This window comes from Pseudonaja textilis, chromosome 4 (genome assembly GCF_049901715.1).
Source record: "Pseudonaja textilis isolate UNSWEBS1 chromosome 4, rPseTex1.2, whole genome shotgun sequence".
In the NCBI taxonomy this organism is placed as follows: Eukaryota; Metazoa; Chordata; class Lepidosauria; order Squamata; family Elapidae; genus Pseudonaja; species Pseudonaja textilis.
In genome coordinates this window covers 21726989-21752346 of record NC_141993.1, presented here as the reverse complement: position 1 = coordinate 21752346, position 25358 = coordinate 21726989, and the positions used below count along the sequence as shown (strand labels likewise).

At 36.1% G+C, this 25358-nt stretch overlaps 1 protein-coding gene across 10 annotated transcripts in view; it reads right to left on the bottom strand.

Annotated features, from left to right (window-relative positions):
• PCDH15 (protocadherin related 15) overlaps nucleotides 1–25358 on the bottom strand; it is a 579778-nt gene that overhangs the window by 245207 nt on the left and 309213 nt on the right. For all 10 annotated transcript variants that reach the window (XM_087932347.1, XM_087932353.1, XM_087932355.1 and 7 more), the window contains 2 exons: nucleotides 16606–16714; nucleotides 2704–2816 (listed from right to left, as the gene is read on the bottom strand). In XM_087932347.1, coding sequence (XP_087788473.1) covers nucleotides 2704–2816; nucleotides 16606–16714 — 222 coding nt within the window. The remainder of the gene's footprint in view (nucleotides 1–2703; nucleotides 2817–16605; nucleotides 16715–25358) is intronic.

Below are 25358 nucleotides of genomic sequence, written 5' to 3'. Positions count from 1 at the left end.
ATGTTTCAAACATCTTACAGTCTTAACTTCTCTCAGGCTAGCGTTGCGGTCGCTACAAAAGAGACAATCTAAATAAACATGCTTTATCTTCCTCTAGCCTTAAGGATTACCTAAGAATTTTAGCTTGATTTTTTCCTCTGAAACATAGAGAAAGTGAAAAATGCTTGATTAGTGACTCTGAAAGGAAAGTAGTCTAATCCTGCATTATCCCCAAAGGAATGTGATGTAGTTCTTGCTTAGTAGATATGCTTTCTTATTCTTGTTAGCTTTTCTGAATGTGCAGAAAAGGGACATTTTAGAGCAAAATATTGACAGGGAGAGAGATGTTTTAATCTCTCTTGGGTGAAAAGATAAAGAGCAAACACATTACAAACAGGAGACTTTCCAATTATAATAGAATGAAGGATAATAATGGAGAAGTGTTGATAACCCACGCTAGATTCGTACATATTAAGCCATAATGTTGCTTGTTGGTTCTGATTTTGGATCTAATGAAGTGTGAACCCAACTATTCTTAAAAAAAATAAAAAATAAATCCTTAAATGTTAGTCTTACTTTTGAGAGAGAAAGTACATATTCAAGTCTAAAGTATATTATTCTGCTGAGATGCATATTATAAAAAATCTATATCTGCACAAGAAGATATGCCATATATTTCTAATATCTTTTAACACTCTTCTGCTAAATGAAGCACTGATGTACCTAAAGCATGTGGCAATTAATAGTCTTATAGATTGATACCCTTGCTTATTATCCATTCAGCTGCAAAATAATCACAGTAATTTGAATCTAATAATGCTATATATGGTATTCAGCTTTGTTCAGGTATTTTCCCATGTTATTATAGTTGTGCTTTTAAAGTTGTAGCAATGTTTCGGCAGAATCTCATCTGCCAACATCAGGCTTCTGTATTGTATTCATATACGCCTTGGTTTTCCAGGTCAATTTTATCTTTGGGGTTTCTTAGGATGGCTGCTATTTTTCTGTCTGTTTTGAAGGCAGTCTTGATGTGATGCCTGTGTAGTATCTTCCTGATTTTGTCTGTAGTACCTCTTATGTAGGGCAGGACAGCTGTTCCATAGATCTGTTCATCTTCTAGTTCTCCATTATGTCTCAGTGTGTTTTTGTGGATCAAGCCAGTGATTTTGCTTTTGTGGAAGCCGTTGGCTGTCAGTACTTTAGTCAGGGTGCATAGTTCAGTCTTTATGTGTGTCTTGTCTGCCAGCCGTTTGGTTCTGGTAATTAGTGTTTTGGCCACGGAGTTCATCTGTGCTGGGTGGTGGTAGGATTGGGCATTGAGGTAGCGGTTGGTGTGTGTTTTCTTCTGGTATATGGTGTGTCCTAGTGTGCCATCTGTTTTTTTGTAGATTAGTACATCTAGGAATGGTAGTTGTTTGTTTGTTTGAATACAGTACAGAAGCCTGATGATAGCAGATGAGCTTCTGCCAAAACGTTGCTACAACTTTAAAAGCGCAACTATAATGACGTGGGAAAACACCCGAACAAAGCTGAATTCCATACATATAAATACTGGCGAAAACTTAAGAAAACATATATATGTATATGTATATGTATATGTATGTGTGTGTGTGTGTGTGTGTGTGTGTGTGTGTGTATTTGCAGCCAGTTATAAAGCCACGACTATGACCACAGAAAACTATAATGTTTTTTAAAAAATTGTATATAGCTATGTTACTGCTTATACCAGCCCCAACTGCTTCAGTGTTAATGAATAGGCTTTTGCCACATTGAATTTGAACGTGTAAGTATATAAAACTATTGTGTCAATTCCAATTTTGTATTTTGAACATCCAAAGAACTTACATGCAATGAAAATGAAAAAATGTAGAATAATTTTAAAAACCTGAATAATTGTAATCAAATACTGGTATTTTTTTAACCAGACATGCACATGCATGCTAACAAAAGCTTAAATATAAAAGATAAAAACTTTTATCTTTGGAATGGGAATGGAATGGAAAAGAATAGAATAGAATCTTTATTGCAGTTAACAACCAATGCATTAAAAACACTTGGATAAAATAAAATTGACATTGATCAGCAGATAGGAAAATAAATTTGTCAATTAAACTGCTATGCATCTCATATACTACAGAAATTGGCCAAGTTATATCATTCTCTTCATTCAAATAGTTCAAAAGCCTATGTGTTATTTTACATAATTGTAAACTGCCAAGGTTAACTGCAAAATCAGGAGGCATTGAAAGTGAAATATTAAATTAATATTAAATCAGGCTGACTCAATGTGGCAAGTAATAATTTAATCCTATCTTTGTAAGATCTTTTAAATTCTATATTTCACAAGACACAGTTGAAACACAGCTTAAAAATATGACAGGTTAAAATTCTGAACCTGGGAACAAATGTGAATAGATTTCATTCTGACTGAGCATTATATGTACAGCTGTATATCACAATACTCGCTGTATGTCTAGAAATCTGGAACTGAGTTTGTAAACTGTTCTCCTTAAGTATGAAATAGATAACTTTTCTCCCAATGAGCATTTTAATCAAAATAGTTGTTATAATGATGTGGGTTGATTACTTCCATTTTCACATTAAACTGATGAATTATAAGTCAATATATTTAAGGGGCTTTACCTCTCTGAAAATATTTCATTATATAAACTGACAGTTTTACATAGATGCCAATATCTAAAGAAGTTGAAATAAAAAATTTACCTTAATAACCAAATCAAATTTCTGATGAAAGTCCCTGTTTATCGGCTTTAGAAGGCTGAGTTTAGCAGTGGTAGCATTCATACTGAAATATTGGGAATAATCCTCCGGAGTCCCTAGAAAAAAAACCACACAAAATTTATTCTGGAAAACTACAACATCATTTAAATCATGTTCATATCATTTATCTACAAAGCAATCAAATTAATTCTGCTGTTTATTTTTTTAAAAAAGAATGAAATATGTTGGACAATTTGCATACATGTAATAATGTACCTGGATCATATAATATAGGATGCCTAGTTACATATATATATAGAATGTATAGAATGTATATATGTATATATGTATAGAAGCCTGATGATGGCAGATGAGATTCTGCCGAAGCGTCGCTACAACTTTAAAAGCACAACTACTATGACGTGGGAAAATACCCGAACAAAGCCGAATGCCATACATGTAAGTACCTGCGAAAACTTAAGAATATATATTGTATGTATATGTATGTATATGTATGTGTGTGTGTATGTGTATACATATATATGTATGTATGTATACACATACACACACACACACATATACATACATATACATATATACATATACATATACACACATATATATATATATATATATATATAATCATTAGCTTCTGTACTGAGCTATAGAAAGCAGATTTAGAGAAAGTTAACTGAATAATAATAACTATGGATAGTGTCCCTTTAGAGCAAGGTGTCCTTCTAGAGCAGGGGTTTCAAACTTAAGGCTTATGGGATGGATGTGCCCCATGATGTGGTCAGATCCGGCCCACAGGGCTGTCGTGGTCTACCCAGTGCAAAGATGAAAGATCAGGCCAGCATGGCGTCGGGCCAGTCTACCCAATGTGAAGAGGAAACATGCCAGCAATTTGAAGAGTGGTGTCAATCAGGCCATGCCCACCTAGTTGGCCATGTCCACCCGGTCAGCCATGCCCATCCAAACCCCTGAGGTAAACCACAGCTCTGATGCAGCCCTCAATGAAATTGAGTTTGACACACAGTCTGTCAAACTGGTGGCCTGCAGACTGGATGCATCATGTGCAGGCCATGCCCACCCCAGCTCTGCAAAGGCAAAAATATATCATGATACATCATGATACATTATGTGACACATTCAAGTTTGACACATGTGTTCTAGAATTTCAAATCAGGAAACTCTCCCAATTTCATGTGGATATATTTTTTTCATGGAAAAAAATTAAATGATTACTCATTCAGCTCCACTAATTTATTCATCTACTAGCTACTTTTAATATGGGGTATATAAATTTACATTTTATTGGTTTAGTCTCATAAGATGCCCTGGAAGGAGATCTCTTAAGACCAAGAATGGACAAATTCTTAAGTGTTGAGAGGTTGCTGAACTTCTGCTGTGACATTTATAGATTTTTCCTGAAATTTTTTCCCTGTCAATCCTTCATAACCAAGGATGGCAATAGCATTTCCTATATCTGAAAGTTGGCACAACAATATAAAAGATTTTATTGGTCTGTGTGCGTAACTTAAAAATAAATAAATAAAGATAACAACTTTAAATACAAGCAAAGCTAAACATAATATCTATTTGCAATGTAACCACTTGCAATGTTCCTTTGGGAAACAAGTTTTGATTTTCTTACCCAGCACTGCTTTTCAATTGCACAGCCTATTTCTCCCAACAAAATAACACTTACTAGTGTTAACAATTATACCTCTTGCTGTGCTGACAATATGTGCATAGAGAGCATTCATGCACAAAGCAAATAAATGCTTCTTCCACTACATGAGCTTGTAAAGCTGTTTTCATGGTTGCATTTTGAAACTGGGGTCCTAAATTCAAAATGATAATTATTGCAACGTACCACTTTCTCTTCCCAGATTGAAAAATGATAAGCGGAGATGGTTGCAATAACATTGACAAACAACCATTTGACATTATACATATTTCACAGGATGGCGTGTGAAATTATAATGCTGTGCTGGTTTTTAATTAATAAATAACACATATTCTCATTAATTAATTACAAGATTTACTAGCCACTCATTAACAATTTTGAAGGCCTTCTACATCCCATGCAGGTGGGCAAATAAATCCACATAAATCAAGATGTCCAGATCAAACTGATAGTTAAACTAGCAATCTGTGAAAAAAATAACAGAGTTTGAAAAAAAAAACCCTATACATGCACATGAAATATTAAAAGAAGATTACAGATACTGCCATTCATTTGAGGGGGCGGGGAGTAATGAGGAAAATCCTGAATGTGATTCTTTTTTGTTACTTTTGACAACTGTTATTTTATAACCTTTATCTTGAGCACCCTTACAACAACATCACAGCAACATCTTCACACATATGGATTAGCTAAATCCACATTGGACTGGAAGGAGGGGTTTCTGATGCCTAATTTCTAACTGTATTTACCCGCGGGGATTTGGAGTCTGCCTTGCTTTGCTTTGTTCTGCTGTCACTACTTCTCAATAAAAAGTTCCTTTTGAAATACTAAGAGAGTTCTTACTTTCTTGAGTGGGAAGGAGAGGCGGATCCTTACAACTTATTTAAAAAGGCAATAGAGTCATAGAAAGGTAAAAGAAGAACAGAGGCAAGAGAGACTAGAAAAGGCAAGAAAACAGAGGCAAGAGAGACTTGCTCCTGGTGCTGCAAAAATTACAAAACAGTCACCCAGTATATGTTTCTGGGCAGGACTTTGGAGCTACAATATTCAGGGGTTTTCCAAGTAGCCCCTACCATTCACATGTGAAAATATTTGAAGGCACACTTCTGAAAATGCTCTTTGGATGACACAACATAGGTCAGGGTAGGTAAGCACTGAGGGGTGGAGAGTTCATCTCTATCTCCTGATTTTCTTCAGACATAGAAGAGGCCATCTGATGATATGATGACATCAGAGGAAGTGGCTGGGTTGAAGTTCTATAACTTACTTTTTAGGGAAGGAGAATTAAGGATAGGAGTGGGAATGGAAAGTTCTTTTGAGGCTTTTCTGCCTTAACTGTGGAAATCTCAGGAGCAGGTCAAGTTGTCTTGATCTAGCAAAATATTGTAAAATAAGAAAAAAAGGATGGAGGTGAAAATATTAGCTAGGAGAAGTTGACTGGTTGCTAAAAAAAAGAAAAAGTAATTCTGTACATCATAGTTTCCTCTGTCAGTCATGTCTGACTCAAGGGGGCATCGCTCATCTCTCTTTCTTGGCTGAGGGAGCCAGCTTTCTCTGAAGACAATTTCTGTGATCATGTGGCCAGTATGTCTATATGCCAGAGGCTGGTAGAACACTGTTACCTTCCCACTTAATTGGCATCTGCTTGCATTTGCATGATTTCAAAGGAAGTTTGGTACAGGAGTTGGGCAGGTAACAGGAGGTCACCCTATGAGTTTGGGTCTTGAACCCAGGCTGTCAGCTCTCCATCTAAAGCTCAGTGCTTTTAACTGCTGACCAGTGGTGGGAGTCAATTTTTTTTACTACCGGTTCTGTGGCCGTGGCTTGGTGGGCCTGGCAGGGGAAGGATATGGTAAAATCCCCATTCCCTCCCCACCCCACTAACCTGCTTTCCAGCTCCGTTCTCCTGTGCAGGGCAACAAAAGAGGACCCAGCCAATCAGCTGGGACTCGGGAGGCAGAGAATAGATGGGGATGGAGCCAGTCAGAGGTGGTATTTGCCAATTCTCCAAACTACTCAAAATTTCCACTACTGATTCTCCAGAAGTGGTCAGAACCTGCTGAATACCACATCTGCTGCTAATCCATTGTGCCCCCTGCACCCTATATATAGCCTTTTTTAAATTCTATTTTTGTTTACATTAAAAATCTATTATGCGGTATAAAATAGTTACATTGATTCAATGATATTGTGAAGCATTGATTGAGGACTGGGCATATTTCATCTGAAATTTAATGGTATTGGAATTGGTGAAGCCATAAGAACAAATCAGTTTAAGTTGTTTTTCTTTTGATTAAAAAAAAATCCTTTTTGTATCTTTTGGTATTTCTCTAACAAACAACAACTATTTCAATTTAAATGAACATCATGACATATTTAATTTATACATTTTGATTGTTATTGGTTCATAAATGACCAAACTCTACTTTATAGTCACATTATAGTAAAAGCCTATCATTTAGAGATGCAGTTTATTTTATGTCTTTAAATTTATGTCGAATTGTTTTTTGCCATCCTCCATCACAGGAGGTGATAGGTGTTCAAAACTCATGGCCCATGGGCTGGATGCACCATGCACTGGCCACACCCATGCCTGGTTTAGCAAAGGGAAAAAAAGTTGTGATACATCATGTGATACATGATGATGCATGTTTGATACCGCTGCTCTATCATAAGCTAACTTTGAACAATAATCAAAGTCCTTGATTAGAAGCTGCTGATTTTTACCACCTTTAAGGTCCAATTAGGCCTTTTAAGGTCAAATTATGTCATTCTAGGCATAGTCTTCTGAAGAAAATGAGCTTTAGGATGCTGCCTGCAAGGGGCATGGAGGAGTGTGAGACTCTTGGCAGATTGGTTCATTAATAATGCTCTTTTTGGTATCCCATTTAAAGAGCCCCTTTTTGATCACTGAAATTGAATATCAATGCCTCAGTATAGAATCAATAGTTCCATGACTTAAGGCAGAGTACTCCAACCTTTCGGGGTTGGTGGCCCAGAGGAGGAGCAGGTGCCTTTACACAGGGATGCATGTGCACGAACAGGGCCATGAGTGCACATGAGAGATGCAAACAGGGTTGGAAACATGCATCTGATGCAAACAGGGCCACGTGTGTGTACGCAATGCTCATGACAGTGCTAGCACCCATGAAACACTTGTGGCAATGCTAGCATGAGTGGGGTGTGTGGGCATGCGCTGGCCAGCCACTCATGTGGCTCAGTGGCCGATAGGCTATGGCCCGGTAGTGGGCCATAGTCCACAGGTTGGGGATCCTTGACTTAAGGTATTAGTCTTCCCAAGCAATGATCTCACCTGAGCCTATTTCATCAATGTAAGACTAAAATCTATCTAAGCTTCCCACTCTGACACATCCCAGACTTATTGGGGCTATTTCCTGGAGTCACAGGGAGGAAAGTTGGTCTGGAAATCAGAGGGAAGAAAGAACTAATGTAGGAATGGATTTGCTTTCATCTTACATAGACTCAGTCTCAGAGTAATAAACAGCACTCCTCCATAAACCTGTCTTCCCAAGAAATATATTTCAGCTTCAGCTGATAGACAAAAAGGAAATTCTAACCTCTCCACCTCCAGGAGAGATAAATAAGGATTCTGAAAGAAAGAGCTATATATGGATATTCGAAGGGGCGAAAAATCAGTAAACAGTATTATTTGAAACATTTCCAAAAATCATTCTGTAAAAAAATGACACAAGATGAAAAAGGATGGGCAAGTTAAGAGCATATCAAAATAGTCATATGAGGTATCGGAAAGTAGCAACTGATACTGAGAGAAAGATTAAACTGCATGCTTTTTAAGTAGAACATTGCAGACTCTACCACTGGAGTTATAGGTTGCACGATCAGGGAACAAAGACTGGGTCCTTCATTACAGTAGATAATAAGGAGCTATTTAGGTAATAAGACAGTTCATATGTTCATTTTCATCTTTCAAGTGAATTGTGATAGGGGTGAAAACATCAGTCTAGACACCAGGAAATGGTGAATTAAAGCAATGGCTCCCAACCTTTTGGGCAATAGGGACTGGTTCCACAGAGAGAATTTTTCTGTGGACCAGAGGGGATATGGTTTTAGGTACTATCTGCATCCCGTGGATGGGGCTTCACTTGTTTGAGGGGCCCGGTTTCTGGCATGCCGTGGCCCTGTGCTAGTCCACGGACCGGGGGTTAGAGGTTGAGAAGCCCTGAATTAAACTCCTGTCTTAGGCATGAAAGCTAATTGGGTGACTATGGGCCAGTCACTGTCTCTCAGCCTGATCCAACTCACAGGGTTATTATTGTGGGGAAAATAGAAGGAAGGAATATTAAGCATGTCAGCTTTGGAAACTAGTACCAAATGCTTCCACACTGCCATATTCCTGAGCCTGGGAAAATGGGAGGGTATGTGGTGAGACATACTAGCATTCTTCTTCTAAGTCAAGGTCATGTTATTTCTGCACCTGGCTGAGGGGATGTCTCAAGTTGGGACAGATGGTGATTGGGCCATGTGATGCCATGAGGGGTGCAGGGGGGTGGATTTGTAGTTTTTTACTTATTGCAAGGAAACCCGGAACTTTCAGATTTCCCAGATGCACCAGTTTACTAACTCTAATAAAAGTAACCTTGGAGATGGGGACCAAAAAGAGTTTTTTAAACACCTATATGGAAAAATGGTTGAATTGCAACAAAAAAACATCCTTATTATAGGGGACTTCAATTCTATTGTTGAATATCAAAAAGACCACAGCAACGGCGGGAAAAATAAAAAGGGGAAAAGAGAGCTCCCTAAGATTTGCAGGGAAATGATGAAAGAGTTTAATTTGACAGATATATGGAGAAGACTACATCTTGAGGAAAAACAGTTTACATTCTATTCAAAACCCCACCAAACATGGACACGGATAGATATGGCATGGATGAATGGGGAAATAGCAAATGAAATAAAAGAAGTGGAAATTTTGCCCAATGAATGGGCAGACCATAACCCAATACAGATAATATGGAAGGGTAGGGCAAAACCAAAGAAAAGGTGGACATTAAACACTCAATTAATAAAAGACAAAGAATACATCAATAAATTAAAGGAGGAATTAATTTTTTTTATAAAAGAAAACGACAATGGAGAAACTACAAAACAAAATATATGGGATACAATGAAGGCGGTAATAAGAGGTATAACAATCTCTTATAATGCCAAGAGAAATAAAGAAAAATATTCCCAGCAAAATAATCTACAAGAAAGAATTAAGGAGCTAGAAACTCTACTACAGAATACTCCAAAAGATACAAAACTGCAAAATCAGATAAATATAGCTAAACATAAATTGAATTTAATCGAACAAGAGAAAATGATTACAAATTTGAATTTGACCAGACAAACCTATTTTGAACATGCCAATAAGCCAGGAAGATGGCTATCTTATAAATTAAAAAGAAAGAAAGAAAAGAGAATGATATATCAGTTAATAGATAGCAAGGGAGATATATACCAGGAAATAGAACAGAAAAAAGAAATCATTCATAAATACTTTGAAGATTTATACAAAAAAGAAGAGGTTAGTGAAGATAGAATAAGGAATTATTTAGATGAAGTTAAAGATAAGGTAATTGGGGAAGAAATGGCAGAACTATTAAATAAAGACATTACTGAATCGGAATTGAAATCAGCAATAGATAACCAGAAAAATAACAAAACTCCAGGCCCAGATGGAATCCCAGGGGAGCTCTATAAGGATATAGTAGAACAAATTGGACCATTTATGTTGGAAGTTTTTAATGACGTTTTACTAGCAGCCAGGATGCCGGACTCATGGAGGGGGGCGTTGATTTCGTTGATCTTGAAGGAGGATACAGATCCTAGATATATAAACAATTATAGGCCGATTTCACTTCTAAATACTGATTATAAAATTTTTACTTCTATTATAGCAAACAGATTAAAAAGACTGCTAAATTTGTATATACATGAAGATCAAAACGGATTCCTCCCAGCTAGGCAAATAAAGAATAATCTAAGAATAGTATTAGACGTACTAGAATTTTATGAAGCCCACCCTGAGAGACAAGTAGCACTCATGTTTTTAGATGCAGAGAAAACTTTTGATAATCTGAATTGGCAATTTTTAATTCAAAAAATTTATAATTTGAATCTGGGTCCAAATTTGAAAATATTATAACAACTATCTATGACACACAACAAGCTAATATAATAATAAACGGGGAACACACCCGCCCAATAAAGATAGAAAAAGGAGTGAGACAGGGCTGCCCACTCTCCCCACTGCTCTTCATATTATCATTAGAAACATTATTAACGCGAATTAGGCAAAATCCAGATATAAAGGGATTAACGGTTAAGAAAGAGGAATTTAAATTGCAAGCATTTGCGGACGATATGATCTTCTTTATTGAAGAACCAATAGTTAGGGGACTAAAATTGATGAAAGAACTGGAGAATTTTGGAGCAGTAGCAGGACTTAAAATAAATAAGAAAAAAACTAAATTAATGACCAAAAATTTAACAAAAAAACAGAAAATAGAATTAGAAGGAACAATGGAAATACAAGTGACAAAGAAAGTGAAATATCTAGGAATTTGGCTAACACCACACTGTAAGTCACTTAAAGAAAATAATTATGACAAATTGTTACATCAGGTAAAGAAAGATTTAGAATCATGGAGTAAACTTCAAATTTCACTATTAGGCCGGATTGCCACCATTAAAATGAACATTCTCCCCAAATTTCTATATTTATTCCAAACGATTCCAATTAAATTACACAAAAAGTTCTTCGAAGAACTCAACAAAACAACCCTCAAATTTATTTGGCATGGGAAAAAACCCAGAATAAATGTAAAAGCAATGCAAGATACAAAGAGCAGAGGAGGGTTAGCAGTCCCAAACTGGGAGTTATATCATATGGCCACCTCATTAGTTTGGTTGAAGGACTGGGTGAAGTTAACTAATAAAAGAATATTATTTCTAGAAGGCCACGATTTACAAAGGGGGTGGCACGCATTCTTATGGGATATAGGGAAAACCAGTCAAAAATATTTTCATAGACATTTAATTAGAGACGCGCTACTAACAATTTGGAAGAAAATACGGAAAAAACATTACATAAAAATACCAATATGGATTTCAACAATGGAGGCGATGATTCACCCAAACAATTTGGAAATTACTAATATGATTAAATATAAAGACTTATTGGACCCACAAGGAAATTTGAAATCGAGGCAGGAAATTCAGGACCAGGGACTAAAAATTGATCTTGGGTTTATCTTCAGATTCAAAGTAGGTACAAACAAGATAAGAAAGAATTTGGAATTAACAACAAACTTCAACAATTAGATAAGATTTTATTAGGACCGGACAAAAAAAGCATAACAAAATTTTACAATTATTTACTAGAAACAGAATTAGAAGAAGAAATTGTAAAAGGGAATATGATTGCGTGGAGTCGGAATGTAGGATGTAGTATTACACTAGCAGAATGGGAAAAAGTTTGGGGCAGGAATAATAAGATCACAAAATCGGTAGCATACAAGGAAAATCTTTATAAAATGTTTTATAGATGGCATCTTCCTCCTTCGAGGCTAGCGAAGATGCACCCCAACATGAGTCCGTATTGTTGGAAATGTAAGAAAAAAGAAGGAACCTTTTTCCATATGTGGTGGACATGCACAGAAACCCAAAATTATTGGAAGAAAATCCAAACTTGGTTGGAAGAAATTACAAAAGAGCAGATCGAGTATAAACCAGAGTCCTTCCTACTAGGGATCTTTGACAAACAAATTTCCCAAAAAGCTAAATATATAACAATACATATATTAACTGCGGCCAGATTAGCCTTTGCACAATACCGGAAACAACATCAAATTCCACCAGACGAAGTGATTATTGATAAAATTTCAAAATGTGCAGAAATGGACAAACTGACTCTGGCACTAAAAAACAAAGATACTTCACAATATTATGATAGCTGGAATTGTTGGTATAATTGGATTAATCATAGATAAATTATATATCATAAGGCATAAGAGAAAAGTTTTAACTGATAATAATGAGATAGTGATATATGTATAGAATAGGTGTATATATGACATAAATCAAAGGCTATAAAAAAAAAAGATCTTGCAAACTGTAAAATAAATATGAATGTTTTTAATTTTCCTTCTTTCTTTTTCTTTCTTTTTCCTTTCTTTTCAATCTTTTCTTTTCTTTCTTTTCTTCTTTCTTCTTCTTTTTTCTTTCATTTATTTGTATATGTATTGTTGGCTGTTTTTAACTGTTAAAATTAATAAATTGTTTTATTAAAAAAAAAAAGTAACCTTGGAGAGGGGATGTTTGTCTCGGAGTTATTTGTTGGAGTGCAGGTTTTGCAGAACGCTGACATAGCATATTTTTCATCTTGAGTTATTCATTAAAATAATAATTATGGGATATAAATAAATGAAATACTTTCAAATATTTTTCCTCTTTATTGTAATGTTTGATATTTTCTATGGTATGTATTTTCCCTCCTCACGCTCGGTTTTACTAAACATTGAAACCAACTTTTTAAAAACTTTCACTTGTTTTACTTTAAACTAAAGCCCCTGGGTAGCACTTCTGTATAGCAATTCCATGTAGCTGTGATGATTGAACATGGGTGCCATTTGGAGCCATGGTTCTTGTCACAACGGCTACATCTTACCAGATTTATTTTCCTCCGCATGTTGCTCTCAAATGGAAGGTTCTGTGACTGCTGAATTAACCATATGTTAAATGAAATGTGAACACAGATGTTTCACAAAGTAAACCAACTTATAATTAGTTCATCAAATGGGCTGCGAACTCTGAAACGTCCCTGCTCTATAAATCCAGCTGTAACATAATCTATTCTTCTCTACTTTACTATCTGTTACTCTTACCAAAACATGATACTTTTTGTAGAAACCAATGACAGCTGAGCAGCAAGAGGATTAATAGAAGAAAACGGATGTAGATTCTGAAGGTGTTTAAAACAGAAACAGAAATACATTTCACAGGTCAACTGGATGTTCAGGCAAAATAATACAATTTGCAAAATTGCATCTGAATTACCTAGGTGTATAATTATATGGATTGTTCAGTGGTTAAAGAGGGGTTGTGTTCTTCTATAAACTTTAAGATGGAGGGACAGATTAAACCTTCTTTTAGAAATCTATGTTAGAAACCAATTTAACTGAAATCTTCTTCTATCTGGTAATGCCACTTCAGCAGATAAAATATGAAAAGAAGCTGGGGCTTCTATCTGTTGATGTTACACCTCAGAAAGCTTAAAATTAGCAACACATCATCAAAGTGGTTGAAATAGATTTTTATTTTTCTAAATATTTTCTAAATATTAGACCTGGGTGCTGGATCTGAGCATAGGGCTGCAAAGGGGTTGTGGATAGTGCTTGGCATCATATTTCTTATTTCCTGAATTATTGGGGGCATGAAATCTGATGGTTCAGGATACCCTATTCCATACTGGCAAGGAAATCATCTCTATTTTTATTTATTTTGTCAAACATTTATTAGATAACAGGTATAAGTATAAACATGGCTATAAATACATGAAATGGATACAAATAGGAAAAAAAGAAACAAGAGGACAAGGACGGTAGGTACGTTTTGGTGCTCTTATGCAAGCCCCCTACAAACCTCTTAGGAAAGGGGTGAGGTCAATAGTAGACAGTCTAATGTTGAAGATTTTGGGGTTGGGGAAGAAAGCACAGAGTCAGGTAGAGTATTCCAGACATTGTCTATTGTGTTGCTGAAGTTGTATTTCCTGCAATCAAGTTTGGTGCAGTTTATCTTTAGTTTGTATCTATTTTGTACTCTTGTATTGTTTTGGTTGAAGCTGAAGTATTCATTGATAGGTAGGACATTGCAATATATAATTTTATGTACTATACTTAGATCGAACCGAAGGCGGCGTACTTCTAAGTTGTCTAGGTCTATAATTTCAAGTCTGGTGGCATAAGGTATTCTACTACAATTAGAGGAGTGGAGGACTCTTGTAAAATATTTCTGGACTTTCTCAATTGTATTAATATCAGATATGTAATGTGGGTTCCAGACTGATGAGTTGTATTCAAGTATTGGTCTAGCAAATGTTTTATATGCTCTAGTTAGTAGAGTGATATTACCGGAGAAAAAGCTACGCAGGATTAGCAACTCTTAATGCCTTTTTGGTTATGTAGTTACAGTGGGCTCTGGCACTTAGATCATTGAGATGAGTACTCCAAGGTCCTTGACAAAGTGTTTGTCATCAAGGTCTTGACTATTCAGCTTGTATTTTATTTTTTTGATTTTTTTTGCAATATGTAAGATAGAGCATTTATTTGTTGAGATTTGAAATTGCCATTTGTTTGACCATTCTGACATAGTCGAGTTCTTTTTGAAGGGTAGCAGCATTGTCAGTGGTGATGAATAGCTTAATCTTATGATTAAAAAGCAAACCATGTTGCAGCAATTTTAAGAGTTCATAAAAGCATTACAACATAGGTTTTTGTGGATCATTGTTTGGTTCACTGAAGACAGGAAATATTCCTCTTTCCTGATAAATTACATTGTGATTCACAGAAGTATTGTGGCGTAACAAATACGTTTTATAAAATTTCATAAGATTCTTGTAGCTTTAAAATATATATGTAGCACTCAGAGAATAAAGAAAGCATAATGTGGAGATGTTATTTATTTTATTTTGTCCTTGGGTTGAGGAACTTTGGATTTATGTTATGAAATCCCTGATATAATATTTGTAATGGCATTCCACAAGATCTGTTGAAATCCTGTTTCATCTTCTATTTAGATAGGACCAAATACTTAATTCTGATTGCTTGCAGCAAGCTACTGTGTTATATTTTGTTACAGCTTTATTGGGTATCTTCTGTCTGTATTGCATATTGGAATTGGTTGTGCAATTGTTGCAAAGCACCCCCCATTCCTTCTACTTTTTCCATAATATGACAGTTCAGACTAAGATACGGCATCATTGAATGACCCAGCTTAAATTCAAATAGAAACTAAGTCCTCATTAAGTTATTGGAGATTTGATCATCTCAAGTCCTATTTAAAGGAAAAGATGGATTATATCTTACATATTGAATAATGAAAACAGGAATACATTTTATTCCATTTAGTAGTTTATTATTTAAATTTAATCCAGTGCTTCTTTGGTAAAAGAAGCATGTATCACAGCAACTTCTAATTTAAAACAGTGTTCCTAGTTTATTTCTTTAATTGTTAAATCCTGGAAAACATAATAAGTGCAAGCCTTGAAAGATCTTTCCTTTAGCTGGATCTTGGTGGTGCCAGTCTTGAGCATTATTTTGAATTAAGCAGCTAATTTTGAACAAGTGCCACTGTTGATTATCTAAGACTTGCTAATTGCAGTGATTACTTACAATGGAGTTGTAACACAATGAGAAACAAATGTAAGACAAATATGTGCTTGGCTGCCCAAGAAATTGAGAAGAGATTGCCACTAAATGCAACATGTAACTAGAGAGATATTTAACCACACAATAGGAATTAAAAGTAACTGTCTCCTATCACCCAGTACTATTAGTATCTACAGTCCAGAACTCAGATTGCTAAAGGTTCTCCAAGTTTTTTCATCACTTTGAGTCTCCTTCATTTAATTGGAGATGTCATCAGTGATCCTGGAATCTTTTGCAATAGTTTGTTGTGTTATGATAACCTAAGATAACCTACTTTATTCAGAAGAAAAGTGGCAACTGAACATTGAATGTAAGTTCTGATAATTAGAAGACAAGACAGTATGAGTCTTTCACACAAAAATATCACTTTGTTTTCATGCATATCGCCACTGATATCTCAGTGTGAAAATACACTGGTTTATTGCTGTCCATATGTTTTACCTGTTAAATCTATAATTTTTCTTTTACTAGTACAACACAACAGAATCAATGACACAATATATCATTAAACAATTGATTGGATTTTTCAATCTACCTCCTTTATTATAAACAAAGGAAGGGAGGGGTTAAATCTCCATAATTCATAATAAACAAGACACTCCGGAACCATGCAAAAATATATTTGCAATACTACCCAATATTACCCAATATACAACAGACTCAATATAAACCCATCATTTGTTTTCTACTCCCATAATCTTTGCCTGCCTCCTCCTATTGCAGTCTTTATGAGAGACAGTGAAATTATCAAATACTGACCAACTAAGATGGAATAGAGTATTCCTGGGCGATCAGAAGCAGGCTGGATGTTGCGATCCTGATCTATAGCTTGTATTGGTGGTGTAACATTGATTGGGTTTACCCGTGCCTGGAATGAAAATAGATGTGTTACAGTGGTATTTTCTCACACAGAGGATTTTATTTAATAGTAAGCCATGATGCTGAATACATTGAAAGGTAGCAATTATAAATGCAAGTAGTATAGTTGTATAAATATATCAGTTTGAAGAACTGAATATTAATTAACATATTAGTTAAAATGCAATTCCAGGACTGGTCCAGATGTATTAAACTATCTAGATTCTCCACATATCCTTACGTTCATAATAGAAGGTATTTCCATCATAATGTTATGAGTTTTTCCAAACACTAAAAAGGTTTAAGGCAGTGGTGGGATTCAAATTTTTTACTACAGGTTCTGTGGATGTGGCATTGCTTGGTGGGCATGGCTTGGTGGGTGGGGCAGGGGAAGGATACTGCAAAATCTACATTCTCTTCCCATCCCACTAACCTGCTTTCCAGGTCCGTTCTCCTGTGCAGGGCAACAAAAGAAAACCCAGCCGATCAGCTGAGACTTGAGAGGCAGAGAATAGATGGGGCGGGGCCAGTCAGAGGTCTCAAAATTTCCTCTACCGGTTCTCTGAACTACTCAAAATTTCCACTACCAGTTCTCCAGAACTGGTCAAAACCTGTTGAATACCACCTCTGGTTTAAGGGCATTATTTAGGTACAGTGTATTTCTTCTGGGAAGGAGATAGAACTTAATTATAAGCTAAATGCTGGAAAAAATTGCTCAAGTATTATAGAAAACAGATTTCATGGTATTTGTTTAAATTATTCTCTCCCTCCCACCACCAAATTAAATGAGATAACATATTTTCAACTCAGTTATATATTTTACTGGTCAATAAAGACACCAGGAACTGCATATGCATTCAAAGCCACCCTAATCCTAACATCTATGCAAAGACAATTCTTCGAACAATCAAAAGGTTAAGATCATTAACAGAAAGATGAACTTTCTTTTAGCTTATGCAACTGACTGATTGGTACAGTGACCATATTTTCTTGGAAAAATAAAGAATAATCCTGAAAAAGATCAAATCTGAAAGAGGTTCATAAGGGTTAAAAAAATGTGTAACTGCTTTACAAAGAAAAGTTCAAAAGCAAAGTCAAGGAAAACTCTACAAGAACATCTATTCTAATAAAAATATCTAAAAACCATAAAAAGCTAAGAAGCAAGTAATAGAAAGGATTTCTGCAATCAGACTGTGCATTAAGTGATACCATCTGTATGGTAAAAGTTAAATGGCCAAAATAAAGGACAAAAGTGCTTTTTTGCAAAATGAATAAATCTAAATGACAGCTTTCTAAAAGAAAGGACTGTCCTTTATAATAAAGGACATTATGTGCACAGTATACAGTGGGAAAGAACCACTTGGCAATGCAATGATCTCTGGAATCATTAAAGTAGCCATAGCTTGCTTGGACCCTTTATAAATTATTGCTGGCAATCTTGAACATGTATATGAGAACAGCTATTATGCTTCACTGTTTTCCTGATGGATAATTCAAAGAAAGGTGCTTTTATGTATGTGTTTGTTGTGAAATTGTTCTTGCTAAGATTGGTATTACCTACTGTAGTATTTTATATATGGAACATAGGAAACTTAAAAAAAATATATACAGGCCTTAAATCCAAAAGTAATTTAACTCTGATCCCAGTGTTGTAATAGATGTGATTTGATCTGATATAAGCTGCAATCAAAATACTGCTATACAGGAAGAAATACTCTCAAGGAAAAAAATCAAACCAGAAGAAAATGAGCTGTATCTTCATTCCCCCCACCCCCCACCCCCCACCCCCCGAAACATATTGCTGTATTTCAAAGTATGTATGCAAAATGAGCTATAAATTTAAAAAAAAAAGTAGAGAAAAACAAGCAATTATCCATAGCAGGTTTCTCTTGAATTTGGCATTATATACTTGTCACAGAATGTGACAGAAAGATAAACTGTGAAATGTTTATTTAGAGGTACTAAAATTGGAATGTGTATGCTATAATTTTAAACTTCTGTCACAACAACATTATCTTATTAGGGATTTTTTTTTAAGTTAATGATGTGTCTTGAGATATGTATTCAGCAAAATTCTGACACAGTGTAGCCAGAGGAGATTAAAATCAATATTACTGATAGATTTTTTTCATTATCTATTTTTAGAGAATATGCTGACCCCAAAACCCAACATTACTTAAAAAAGCAGTTTGTGTGTGAAGTAAACTATCTTATCTGAATAGTTTAAATAAACATAAAAGTAAAGAGTGGAGGAATTCACAGAATTTTGTGCACAACCACCATTGCTCCACATTTTCCTCTGATTTACAAATAAATTGCATTTGATTTTTTTTTCTTTGTTAAAAGAGAGGGTTGGTTTGTTTAATTGTTGATTGATGCCAAAAAAGAATATTTTTTTGCATATTGATTGGTAAAATTAATGATGCAGATAATATGAAAAGAATCTGAACATTACCTTTTGGGGGAAAAAGACATTTTAAAAACCCCAACAATTCCATTCTGTCATTGTAATGCATCCAGTTAAATAATTAGAACTTTGTACAACTCTCTGTATCTTATAGATTCCCCTGAAATTATTCAATAAATGACAATATGCTACAAAGAATAAGACCATGAAACAGCAAATGCTCATTTATCACTTTTTCCTCCTGATATGCAAGTCTAGTTTTCTCAGCACACATAAATAAATATCCAAATATAGCATGGGTATGCATGTCAACACAGAGAAGGATTGAGATTCAGCTCTTGAAAAACAGCATTTCAGACCCAAATAGTTTCATTAGTTAAGGAACTAAAGGACAAATTTACATAATAAGAATCCTTTGACTGAAAAGAAGGAACATCTCCCTCAAGTTGACCTTGACAGGTTCATGCAGTTTTCTGGGCAATACTATGGAGGTGGATTCTTATAGCCGTAGATTATTACTGTATAACAAAGGTATCAAACTCAAGGCCCATGGAGTGCTTAGATCTGGCCAGAGCGGCTGCCTTGGAAACAGTGAAGGACTGGCCTGCTGAGCCTCTGCCAGTGAAAAACGGAGCTCGGAAGGGGCGTTTTTGTTCATGACAGCCTCTTGCAGCCCTCTGCCAGTGAAAATGGAGCTTGAGGAAGCTGTGCACAGCCTCCCCAAGTTCCATTTTCACTGGCAGAGGGCTGCAGGAGGCTGTCACGGCCAAAAACAGAGCCTCGATGAGTGATCTTGAGCTGGCCACCTTCACCCTGGCCACGCCCACTACCCTGGATGCAGCCCTCAATGAAATCAAGTTTGACACCCCTGCTGTAGAACCTGTAGGTCAACACATTCCCAAATGGAAAACATCAACCTTTGAGTTTCTTCTAGGTTGCAGGTGCTAAATCTTTTTTCAAACTTTGAACACGTTGAAGTAGCTGAAAACATGTATTATCTAATTCAGAAAGAAGAACAGATGGAAAATGATTATTAATATTAAACACGTGGTTAGTGGGCACTTACCTAGTACTGTCATGGATACAATGACTACTTTATAGGCCCAGAGTACATTTGATCCATAGCCAGTCTCCCAACTTAAATTTTTGAGAAACAGTGTACTTTATATACTATAAAAAGATATAGAATAATCTTTTCACTCAACATTGCTATTATTTATGAATCAGTCCCAGATTACACTTTTGTTTGTTCTGGGGTGATCAGCAGGTGATTGGACCTCAAACAGGAAACTTACAGAGTCTGTTACTTCAGCAACAGTGCAGCTCTAATTAAGTATTAACACGGACATAGAGACAACTGAGTAGTTCTTAGGGCTAATTGACGCTGCCACTGTCTCTGCTCTCCCTCCCTACTCAGAACTTGGAGAAAAGCATGTCAGCATGCCCTCACAGCAGGACCTTAATATCAGTTGGAAAAGAGCTTGCTGAGTGGTTGTTTTTACAGCTCTTACTGTGAGACCCCCAAAAGGGGTGAGCAATTAATTTTCTCAAGAGTTCACATGAGAAACTAGGACTGTTGGGGATGACTCCCTTTTCCTATCACTGCTGCCACTGTATCCCCTACCATCTACAATGCCGACACTGCAGGCCAGGTAAGAACCACCCATGGGCCAGATGTGGTCTGCAGAACGTATTTATTTAATTTAGCATATGACAAATACATGGAGTTATAGTGGTGTAAATGTTAATGTCCAGTCCACCCAGCCATTCAAGGACAGGGTGGTCTATGTTGAAACAAAACCATACATTGGGCTAGTGTAAGTTCTTGATGGACATCCAGACACAATGTGATGGATATTTTGTCGAGGAGCACCATAATCACACCAAGAGGTAGAGACAAGACCCCCACTTAAACAAAACATAAAATGCCCAGGTCTATCCCAGTGGTGACATTCATTTTTTTTTACTACCTGTTCAGTGGCTGTGGCTTGGTGGCCGTGGCAGGGGAAGGATATTGTAAAATCTCCATTCCCACCCCACTCCTCGGGGAAGGTTACTGCAAGATCCCCATTCCCTCCCCATCCCACTGACCTGCTTTCCAGCTCCATTCTCCTGTGCAGGGCAACAAAAGAGGACCCAGACAATCAGCTGGGACTCAGGAGGCAGAGAATAGGTGGGGGTGGGGCTAGTCAGAGGTGGTATTTACTGGTTCTCCGAACTACTCAAAATTTCCGCTACCAGTTCTCCAGAACTGGTTAGAATCTGCTGAATACCACCTCTGGTCTATCCTATAAGAATAGCTGCTGGTAATCTTTCCTGAAATTCCAGCCCTGCCAATTGTGGGAAAGGCCACTATCAATTATCATACAGAATGTTTATTAGAACAGCAATATCACTTGGATATTGTTTTATAATGCTTTAGAGCACAAATCATGGTTGGAAGCATATATTACCCTTATTTATAAAGAACAATCAGACCCACAAAAAATTCAAAACTATAGACCAATATCACTTTTAAATGTAGATTATAAAATAATGGCTACAATATTGGCGGAAAGATTAAAGAGAGTATTAAGTAGAATTATCCACACTGATCAGAATGGCTTCCTCCCCCAAAGGCAAAAACAAATACAAGAACCATTATGGATATATTAGAATATTATGAAGTATACTCAACCAAGACAATGGCATTGATATTTTTAGATGCCCAGGAGGCTTTTGAAAACCTGAATTGGAACTTCCTTATTAAACAACTGATAGGCATGAAATTTGGTGAAAAATTTATAGGATTTATTACGACAATTTATAACATGCAAACTGCAAAAATATTAATAAATGGGGAAAATACAGATACCATAAAGATAAATAAGGGAGTAAGACAAGGCTGCCCCCTAGCCCCTCTACTGTATATATTGGCAGAAGAGACTCTCTTAGTACAAATTAGGCAAAATCAAGAGATTAGAGGACTAAAAATTAAAAAAGAGGAATATAAACTCCAGGCATTCACCAATGATATGGCATTTATATTAGAAGAACCCTTAGAAATGAGCCCTATACTACTAAGAGAAATAGAAGAATATGGAAAGGTGGCAGGGTTAAAAATTAACAAAGAAAAAACAAAAGTATTAACAAAAAACTGACTCGTTGCATTTGTTAAATTAATAATATGGTTGTTAAGTGTGAATCTGGATTCCCACACTGTTGTGATTAGCCGGCAGCAGGTGCAGACGGCTGAGGAGAGTGACGACTCAGATGAGGAGCCAGGATCGTTCTTTGTAGGAAGCAAAAAGTTCTGAAACTCAGCCTCGTGGACATTGCAGTATCTTAGGTTGGTGTTTGAAGATTCTTGTGTTGTAAAATATTTCTTATCTGTTATTCTTGGTAGACTCACAGAGATTTGGCGAGGCTTGTGCTTATCAAAGTTAATTAGTTTGCAGCAGCCTTTTAACCATGGATTCATAAGAATCATTAAAAGGTTTCTGTTCCCTTTGGTTCATGTTTGTTTTATTGGAAAAGGGTTTGGGTCAGAACACCCATTGGTGATAAAAGAGTAATTTTGCAATAAATCTTTGCAATTACAACTTTCCAAAGTCTACAAAGCAAAGAAAGCTGAGGTAAAATTGTAAGCCCAGTTGCAGTTTTACTTAGTGACTACTTTAGTTAACAACTGCATTGTACCAGTTGTGATAATTAAATGATTAATTATCATTTTAATTAATTAAATGTCTACTTCCTACTCCTAGTCTAGAATGTTAAAGCTCTTTGGGAAAAAAAAGGGGACGGAGAAGATGCTCATGGGTTTCATGAAAAGACAACTAGAAGTAAAAAAAAATGGACAAAAAAGTGAAAATCAGTAATCTAAGATGTATGTGCTGGTATATTGTTCCAATTTTCACACAATAAATTAAAATTTAACAGTTCTGTACACAAATAACAAAATGTACAGGCAAAATTACCTTACAAAATTACCTTACAATGTTCTTGATTGAAGGATGACTTTGGGGGACAATTTAGGCAAGAGTTTCATTATCCTGCTACATCATCCAACGGTATTTGGTAACACTTCTCTCAGATCTAGATCATTTCCAAAACATTTCCCTTTTGAACATTTACATTTTGAAGATAAAATTGTCTCTTCATTAGCATGGAAAGCTTTTGAACCAATAAGCATCCACTTGCTGCTTTACCACAAAGGAGATAATCACGTTTCTTCCATTGAATGCTTTCCATTATTTGAAAAGATGCCTTTGTCTTGATCTGTCTCTGAAAATTCATTATTAAGGTTAGGGTTAACTACAAAGGGATCTATTGCAAGATATCATAACGTGTCCCAGTCATTTTAAGGGGCAAATAATAATAGTGTAGTTTGCCTGCTTAACATTAGAGAGAACTGAACTATACAGAATCCAGAATTTGTTTTGGATTCTTGAAGAGTTCCCATACCTAATGATTGATATTCTGGAAATAATGGAGATTCTGGATAAAGAGGACCATTGGTTTGAAAGATGGGTAAAAGAGGCCATTTAGGTTAACATTGAGAAGTCCTCTCTCAATGGGGTGGGGTGGGAATAAAACAATTAGGACACCACCTATTTCCTGTCTACAACACTGTCCTTTCAGCAGTTCCAACATGATTCCACCAAACAATTGCATTCCTTGACACAGATGACCCTGAGGGTACAGATAAACCCCCAAATGGCTCAAGAGTTCTGAGGGAAAATGCTAAGACCAGGTGACTGCAAAGAAATATGATCATTCCATCCTGTCAGAATAATTCCTCCATAGCTCCCACCATTTTGTCAGAATCCAATGAAGCTTCTTGGATGAGAAGTGAAATGTCTTCTTCCTCAAGGAAGAAACTATCTAGCTGCCTTTTGAAAAAAGCACCTTTGAGACAACTATGACCTGGATGATGATAATCTTCACAAACATACCTGATAATGCTTTTACCATTTGCCAGTCTAGTTCTTCAACTAACAATAAATAATGCAGACAGAAAACTCATATTCTACATTCAATATTCACCATCTAAAAAGTCACTGGTATTATAAAGTAGGCCACAGAAAGTGATTTAGTGCAAACATTTATGCAAATTATTAAAAGTTTAAATGCATATTTACAAGTCTGTTGTAAAATTCTGAGAAAATGGAAGCTTTGCATATTTCCTGTTTCAGTTTCTGCAGCTTGTGTCAGAAGTTGTAACTGTTTAGCATAGATAAAATCGCCAATCCATACATCTTACACTCATTTGCTGTTGCCTGCCCTAACTCCATTTATTATTACAAGGTATGCCTTAAATGGGTAGTCCTGGCCATAGTGAGGTACAAAGGGATGTTCCTTCTCTTCTGAAAATCTTAAAATCTTTAAAAGCTAAAATCTGAAGGAAAAAAAAGTTTATTAATTCCTGAGACTTCTTTGGCCATGTATAACTCTGGACAACTTACAACAACCATAAAACACTAACAAAAATAGTAAAGCTCCTTGAGAAACTGCCTCTCCCCAGTTACACCCACCTGTCTGGCAATATGTTGTAGGATGTTTCAGGGCTTGTTTGCCAGAAATGTTGTCTGGCAAGACCAAGGAAAAGAGTTTTTTCTGCCATGGTACCTTCTCTGAGGCATGTGTTGGGACCATGAATACATTTTCTGTTACAAAGTTTGTATAACTCCAAAGAAGTTTCATATTAAGAGTGATGTTTCCACTTGAAAACCAAGCGATGTTTGTCCCAAGGCAATAGAGGCTGAGAGAGGATATATTTCAAGGAAATGGGCTTTATGTTCCTATCTTTCTGACAGAATGCCCCACTTTCCATGTTTTTCCATGTTCCACCTAAAAGCTATAGATTACTTCAAATTTACATGCTTACTCTATTCTGCCCTTTTCCTAACATTGTGAGACCATATGCAGTTCTACCCTGCAAGCATGAAAATGTATTACAATAAGAACATATATATACTTGCTGTAATGTTCCTTCCTTCCTTCCTTCCTTCCTTCCTTCCTTCCTTCCTTCCTTCCTTCCTTCCTTCCTTCCTTCCTTCCTTCCTTCCTTCCTTCCTTCCTTCCTTCCAACAGCCAAAAGACACTCAAAGTCAGGAAAATAATACACTAAAAGCAGGTGGCATGTGGAGTGGGAAGGAACTAATTCACCCATCCTTGTCTCTACTGTCTCATTACTGACTGAAAATCATTAGACATTCCATGTGATCTGTTCACATTATTACTTTTATGGTAGATTAAAGATACAAGT